We start from the raw sequence: 8,238 nt of genomic DNA, 5'->3' as shown, positions 1-8,238 counted from the left end.
AATACAACATTCTCAGACTGTTTACAACATTCTCAGAGATTTGGCAACACGCTAGAACAGCTTACAACATCACAGACAGTTACATCTTAAACATGGCACATACATTGACAGAATACAACATTTCATACAGCTTATAAACATTTCTCAGATAGTTTTACAACATTCTCAGACAATAAATCTATTTTCAGACAAAAAACAACATTCTCAGACATCTTACAACATTCTCAGACCTCTTGCAAAATCCTCAGCACAACTTATGAACATTCTTGAACAACTTTGCAACATTTTCAACAATAAAAAATATTTTCAGACAAAAAATAATATTCTCAGACAGCTTAAAACATTCTTAAATACCTTATAACAGTCTCAGACAGCTTACAATAACAGCTTGGAACATTCTCAAACAATAAATAATATTTTCTGACAAAAAACACATTCTCTGACAGCTTATAAAATCTTCAGACAGCTTACAACATTCTCAAACAACTTGCAACATTCTCAGACAATAAAATGTATTTTCAAACAAAAAACAACATTCTCAGACTTCTTATAACAGTCTCAGGCAACTTACAATAGTTGCAAGGCAGCTTACAATAACAGCTTGGAACATTCTCAGACATAAATAATATTTTCAGACAAAAAACAAATTTGCAGACAGCTTTAAAGCATTGTCAGTCATCTTACACACAGTTTCAGACAGCTTACGACATCCTCCCACAGCTTACAACATCCATAGATAGAATACAACATTCTCAGACTGTTTACAATATTCTCGAATACTCTAGAACATTCTCAGACAATAAATAATATTTATAGATAAAAAGAAATATTTTTCAGAGAGCTTAGAACATTCTCAGATAGTCTACAACATTCTCAGATAATAAATATTATTTTCAGAACATTCTCACGCAGCTTAAAACACTCTCAGACAGCTTACAACATTCTGGGAGAGGCTACAACATTCTCAGACAATCAAAAATATTTTCAGATAAGAAACAATCTAATCAACTTATAACAGTCTCAAACAGCTTAGATAACATTCTCAGACAAAAAAACATACAACATCCTCGGACTGGTAACAACATTCTCAAACAGCTTACAAAATCCATAGGCAGAATAAAACATTCTCAGACATCTTACAATATTCCGAGACAATTTACAAAATTTTCAAGCTATTCACAATATTTTCAGATGGTTTACAACATTCTCAGACAAAAAACATACAACATCCTTGGACTGGTAACAACTTTCTCAAACAGCTTACAAAATCCATAGGCAGAATACAACATTCTCAGACAGCTTACAATATTCTGAGACAATTTACAAAATTTTCAAGCTATTCACAACATTTTCAGATGGTTTACAATATTCTCAGACAGTTTACATTATTCTGAGACAATATATAAAATTTTGAGGCTATTCACAACATTTTTAGACTGTTTACAACATTCTTAGACGGTTTACAATATTTTCAAACAGCTTACAATATTCTGAGACAATTTACAAAATTTTCAGAGGATTTACAACATTCTCAGACAGCTTACGACAATCTCAGACAGCTTACAACATTCTGAGACCATTTATAAAATATTCAGGCTATTCACAACATTTTTGGGCGGTTTACAACATTCTCAGACAGCTTACAACATTCCGAGACAATTTACAAAATTTTCAGGCTATCCCCAACATTTTTTGCGGTTTACAACATTCTCAGACAGCTTACAACATTCATTAATTAAAGCATTAAACAATAAAGATAAACTTAAAAAAATAATAAAACCCCTATCGTTTCTTTTTAACTTTAGGACAATTGAGACAAAAAATATATATTACTCACTTATCACTAAGATGTTTCGATCCTTGCTCAATTTGCATAATTAGTCCTAAGGCTTGTATAGAAATTTTAAAATTTGTTGCATATATTATCCTAAACATTGTCTCTTGTAAATCCTTTGGAATCACGGGTACTCTATAAAAAAAATCAAAATAAATAAGGAACACACATTATTAAGAATCTAGTAAAATCAAATTTTTAATAACCCTTCCTGTGCTTCAACTTTAGTTATAACTTGTCGCACACATTGTAATATTGTTGACATTGTTCGGGTTTCAACTTCTCCCTGAAAATAAAAATTAGATAAATAGATTGATAAATAAAATCAAAAGAATATTGAGAAAAAATAAATAAAAATTAGGAATTTTTTATATGAATAATTTGAATCATCCTATTTAATTGAAAAATTCTGTAAAAAAAATCAATTTCTCAAAACTAATTCAAAAATTCAAAACAAATTAAATTTTCATAACTAATATGTTATATTTTTCTACATGTGCACAATTTACGTACTATTCTGATGTAAATATTATAATATTATTATCCCTTACCTTATTTACGCAGGCTTTAAAAAATGCTATGCATATCCTAACCATTCGTTCTGCAACTTCGCTATTTATATAATTTCCTATTTGACCCAAGAAGCAAAGGGCATAATGCTGTGCTTTCCGAGGTAAATTATTTCTGAATAATAACTTTTCAGTTTCTTTAACAATAACTGTACACATATTAGGATGCCTATGAGCTATTGCTTTTAAATGGTATATCGTTTTTGATGCTACTTTATTTGATGGGTCACCAAGTTTATTGATAAGAAGACTAAGAAGTGCCTAAAAAATAAAAATTTAGTTAATATATGGGATATACATAGTTGTACAAATTAATTTTGACGTATACCTGCTCTTGTTCAGGAGTATTTTCTAATAATCTGGCTGCACAAGATATTACACGAGATTTTGTTACTTCTAAACCAAGACCAGCACTTGATTGTAAATTTCTAACAAAGCCTGAAAATATAATATTCAATTATATATATATATATATATATATATATATATATATATATATATACATATATAGATTGTATCTATTCTTCTTACTTATCATAGAGTCCTTTAATTCAGCTTCAAAATGCCAATAAGCCAAAATTTTACTCCTACCATCAGGACCAAGTTCTTTCGTTTAGCATTAAGAGCTCTGAATTCAGCAGCCCTTGCAGACAAAGGTTTTAATTTTCGATCTTTCGGCAATAAAGAATTTAAAAATAAATCTGTCAATGTATCTATGACTTCTAAACATTCTTTGTTGGCTGCTTTGCATTGTCCAATAAGAGCATTCAATGCCGATAGATTTGATATTGGATCTGATTCCACTAATAGTGCTCCTGCAGTTGCTCGATCTTTGGAGGTACCTTTTGAAACTGCTGTTTTCAACCAGCTGTCTTGAGAGGTTGTTTCTGGAAAAGGATAATAGAATTAAGTAAGAAGAATATTGCCTTATGGCAAGTTGCATAAACTTTCCCAATACATTTACAGAATCAAAAGAATTGTCAATAAGATATTCAGGTATAATGCTCAACTGTTATTTCAAAAAAAAAAAAAGTTGTATTCTCTAAAAAGCAATCAATTCATGTCTTTCTAACATACTTGTATTATAAATTGAAAAAATTTGTTTATAATTATATTGTTCGTTTATAATCTCATAATCATTTTATAGATTAACCAACAAAAATCTGCACTCACTTAGTTGTCACCTTGATAAAAACTTCTAGACAAGAATCAGACGGTTAAGGATTCACATAATTCATTATCATAAATGTAAAATTACAATAAATATTGAAAATTGCTTTTCTGACATGTAAAGTAGGAAAATAACTTAATGAATTTAAATTGTAATTGTTTCTATTAGTTAATTTTAATGTCAGTACATACTTCTAGTCCTCTGCAGAAGGTAAGCATCAAAACATTTCTTGGCTTCTTTATTTAAATTATTCAACTCCTCAACTTTCAGCTCGACATTTGTGTTATCATACTCAAGCTCTGGTACCTAAAATAAATAATCAAACCAATTAATACTAATTGCAACCATATTAATTCATTGTAAAAACATTAAAGTTAAGTTTCTTCAATCTAACCTCTTCGAACCAAAGTTCGTGTCCGCCTTCAAGATTTTCAGCAAAATTTTTGGCAATGCCACGTTTTTTCTTATTACCACTTTTATTGTTGAATTTTTTAACATTAGGAGACTTTTGAGCAAGAGTCATTTTGCCTAAATTTTTATATTTTTCACTAAAAATCACATTTGTATTTTCATGCACGTGTATAAACAAGAATAAACTTTTAGGTTATGAAGTAGTTGACGTTTGACATGTGGCGCCAAGCGACAAGAAAAAGAACTAATCACTAAATAATAAGTAAATAATTTCATATTCAAATAATTATTTGATTTTTAATTGTATTATATAATTCTTATTATTACTAAAAAATATCTAAGAGTTTTTTAAACATTTTTTGAGGTACAATTATGCTAAAAAGTGTGTTATTTAAATATTTATTACTTTGCCATTGGCACCTGTCAAAAGTTGCAACTGTCAAAAGTTGTAACTGTCAAAATTTGCAACTGTCAAACAAATATGATAATATGAATGACGTAACAAAATGTTAATTGTAATTTGTTGTGCAAAGTAATTTATTCTACTTATTTATTTAGCCAAAATGCCTGGAGCTTACGATCAGTCAAGACCTTAGCAGAATATTTCAAACTTGCCAAAGGTTTTGACCAATGCCTCAACAAACTAACCCTAATAAGTGCTGAAAAGAAAGGTAAATGTGTCGTTGAATTCACCGTTGACAAAGAGCATGTAAATGCTGCTGGAAACCTACATGGGGGCTTCACTGCTACCCTAGTCGATGTTGTGTCCACCTTTGCTTTGTTGCTGCTGAAAAACCACCCGGAGTATCTGTAGATATACATGTCAGTTACCTGAAAGGAGCCACACTTGGTGAACAAATCGTTGTTGAAGCCAACACTCGAAAAGCAGGGAGGACGTTAGCATTTTTGGATGTCGAGCTGTTTAAAAAAGAATGTAGAGAGATTATAGCTAGAGGCAGTCATACCAAATTTATCGGCAGTTGAATTTTGTAATTGTAGATAAAGATTTTTATACTAAGTCATGTGTACATAGAATATGGAATCGCACTATGGATCTTCATACAACAACTTTAATTATTGTGTAGTAAGAAACAATAATAATGTTATTGGATGATAGTATAAGTTGGAGTTTAAGCGTACTCTTAAGTATACTATCATAAATTATTGTTAAGTATCAATCGATGCGTACAATGGTTGTACAGTATGTGAACTTTAGAAAAAAATAAAGACCCATTTCAAACTACACATGATAAATTATATTTTTCATTCAAATTTAATTTTCAAAGCAAAAGCAAGAAGGTTGAACTGCTGATAAGACAAAAAATATGTAAGTTTCAAAATGAACACCATGGATGTAATTTATGTAAGTACATTTCTTTTTATTATCTATGATTAACACCTTGGTTGTTTAGTTCAACAAACATTTTAATAAATCAAAGGCATTTTACATTAATAAATCCAAAATAAATCAATATTAATTTTAGGTATATCAATACTCAATAAGCTTTTATATTAACCCGTCTTTTATATTAAAGCAGTCAGAACAATAATTAGAATATTTTATTTATTAATTTATATTTGCAATATATTGATCCTAGTGATATACTCTCACAAATATTGGATATGTTTTGTTTAGTGTCATCGTTTGATCAAATCTTGCAAACATGTAACCTCAATGAATACTGAAATTGCTTTGACATTATATATTAAAGCTCTCCATGATTTACAGTAACAGCTTAACTTTTATACTTGGCGTTTGAGCTTACTTTTTCTTTTTTCGCAAATGTTGATGCATCTTGTATAATTTCAGTAAAATATGCTAGAACTTTTTTTGGATCAAGACCCGGATTTTGCTCCATAACTTTTACAAGTTCATACCCAATTTGCTTTATTTCAGGAGGTAATTCAATATCATTGGCAGTATTCTTTTTAATTTCTTCCATTCTTGAAGTACTTTGAATAATAAAGTTATCTGATTCTTCTTTCATATCCATTTCTAAAAGCCTGCGTTTAAATCCAGTGTCAGATGGAAATACTCTTGCACATGCATGTATATGTTCAATTTAATCAAGTAGTCTATGCAGGTTCAAGAATATGTACCAGGAACGGAGAAATAAAAAGTTTTGATGCGCCTCTGTAATGAGAAAGGAGCATGCAAGATCTTTTGGCAAAGCATTCAAAATCAATCAAAATGGATACATTGCTTTTGCTTTTTCATAATGTAAAAATAAAACGGGTTGAACTATAGCATAAACCTGAACTAACTTAAGCTATGATTAAAAGATAGCTTATGTAAAGAAAGAAATATGAACTAAAATATTAAAACTATAATATGAGCTAAAAGTAACGTTACTACAAAGTATGAAATTCTTAGAAATGAAATGAAATCTAACCTAAATGTAACCTAAACTATAAATTGAAATGCAACCTAACCTAAGTGATTAAAACGTACCTTATATATTTGTCCAAAAATAAAATAATGCAAGAATACCTACTTCTAAAGCGATCTAAAAAGTGTAAAATAGATAGAACATAATTAGTAAGAAAATAACCCTAACCTATAAAACACGTAAAAACTAAGAAAAAACCTTAACCTAGAAAACCATGAAAAAAGTAATAAACTTAGAAATTAAAAAAATAAATGTAAATTTAATAATTACGAGCAACACACGATTCACAAGAAAATTATACTAAAACCGTATGAATAACGCACAAAATAATTAAAAAACGAGGTACCAAAAAAACACTGGAAAAGAATAGACGTGAACATAGCACGAAAACCACACCAACATAATAATGCTAAAATCCCATTCAACTTTGCAGCGAATGTGAAACACTTCTGAAGTATAATACAGCAAACTTCACACCCCAAAATTGTTAGCAAATGTCAAATTATTAGCATGATTTAATTATTAGCATGATTAGTATATTGTCTAGGATGATTTAATGCCTAGTCAATATCGTATTTCATTTAAATTTAATAATTATATGATAATTAATAGTGTCTTTATATAATTAGAAGTATTAAATATGGAAAATGTAAAATTAGCAAATGCTTACGAAATATTATCAACAGAAGCAAGAGGTATTTAAAATCATTTTATATAACAGCAGCCAATATGTCAAATTGAATATAGTAAATTAATATTTACTTACTTCTTTATTTATAAAGACAAACATTATATTTTATGTTTGATGATTACTATCAAATCTTATTTCAGAATAGGGTTTTATCAATTTACTGAATATATATTAAGAGCCTGAAATAATATTTATTGTTTTTGTCTACGACTTGCTTATGAATAAATAATAATTAATGATTAAAATGAATGAATAATTTTATTTGTTTTCACAGAACTATTTCTTGGCTCACAAGTATCAGAAGTATATCATACACCGAAATCTTTAGAATTTTATAGAAATTATGTATCAAAAAATATTCCTGTCGTATTCAGAAATATTAATCAGAATTGGTATGCCGTTCAACATTGGAATTCGGATTATATGAGGTACACTTTACTTAAACTTTTAATTAAAAAAAATTGGTAATAAATAATATCTAATAATATAAAAATTGCACTTACCAAAATATTCATTCAAATTTTTCTTGTTTTTATTTATTTCGTGTAGTGAAAAAATAGGTGATAAAATTGTAACCGTAGCCGTAACTCCAAATGGATATGCAGACGGCTTAACTTCTCATTCCGATGTAAAATGTAAAGATTTTGAAGATCTTGAATACTTTGTGATGCCTGAAGAAAGAGAAATGCGTATGCAGGAATTTTTAGAATCTCTAAATAACAAAAATAGGTATATAACTTCTCCATTTACAATTATATGTATTAATTTATTTTTTAATATATATTATGCAGTAACGAGATTATGTACATACAGAAGCAAAATTCAAACCTGACTCTGGATTTACCTGAGCTTTCTAAAGACGTACCTGCAGAAATTTCTTGGGCCAGTGAAACTTTTGATAAAGTACCGGACGCTGTAAATTTTTGGATGGGGGATAGCAGAGCTATTACTTCAAGTAATAAAAAATAATAAAGTACTTATTATTATTATTATAGTCTTTATAATATTTTTCTTAATTTTTAGTGCACAAAGATCCATACGAAAACATATATTGTGTAATATCAGGCTACAAAGATTTCATATTAATACCTCCAACCGATATGCAATATGTACCAAAATCATTGTATCCAGTGGGAACTTTTGAAAAAGTAAATGATAACTTCACAATCAAA

General features: G+C 28.8%; 2 protein-coding genes across 5 annotated transcripts in view; one reads left to right on the top strand and one right to left on the bottom strand.

Moving 5' to 3' along the window:
* The window catches only part of LOC113389071 (calpain-A-like), a 609,920-nt gene that overhangs the window by 88,851 nt on the left and 512,831 nt on the right, over positions 1-8,238 (bottom strand). The gene's annotated exons all lie outside the window — the stretch shown is intronic.
* On the top strand, positions 6,939-8,015 carry LOC113389085 (jmjC domain-containing protein E-like). The gene is made up of 4 exons (XM_026626145.1): positions 6,939-7,070; positions 7,341-7,494; positions 7,616-7,795; positions 7,880-8,015. The coding sequence occupies exons 1-4, from the start codon at positions 7,016-7,018 to the stop codon at positions 7,896-7,898; spliced, it is 408 nt and encodes a 135-aa protein (XP_026481930.1). The 5' UTR covers positions 6,939-7,015; the 3' UTR covers positions 7,899-8,015.

This window comes from Ctenocephalides felis, unplaced genomic scaffold (assembly GCF_003426905.1).
Source record: "Ctenocephalides felis isolate EL2017-DRISC unplaced genomic scaffold, ASM342690v1 CF-g0.4_SCAFFOLD_03573, whole genome shotgun sequence".
Lineage (NCBI taxonomy): Eukaryota > Metazoa > Arthropoda > Insecta > Siphonaptera > Pulicidae > Ctenocephalides > Ctenocephalides felis.
Note: the sequence above shows the minus strand (reverse complement) of the source record. Positions and strands in the feature narration are given on the sequence as shown.

Excerpts from the sequence above, each read along its gene's own strand:
- LOC113389085 (XM_026626145.1), top strand. The coding sequence starts at position 7,016 with ATGGAAAATGTAAAATTAGCAAATGCTTACGAAATATTATCAACAGAA. Across the intron at positions 7,071-7,340 it reads ATTATCAACAGAAGCAAGAG|AACTATTTCTTGGCTCACAA; the intron begins GTATTTAAAATC and ends TTGTTTTCACAG. Across the intron at positions 7,495-7,615 it reads TGGAATTCGGATTATATGAG|TGAAAAAATAGGTGATAAAA; the intron begins GTACACTTTACT and ends TATTTCGTGTAG.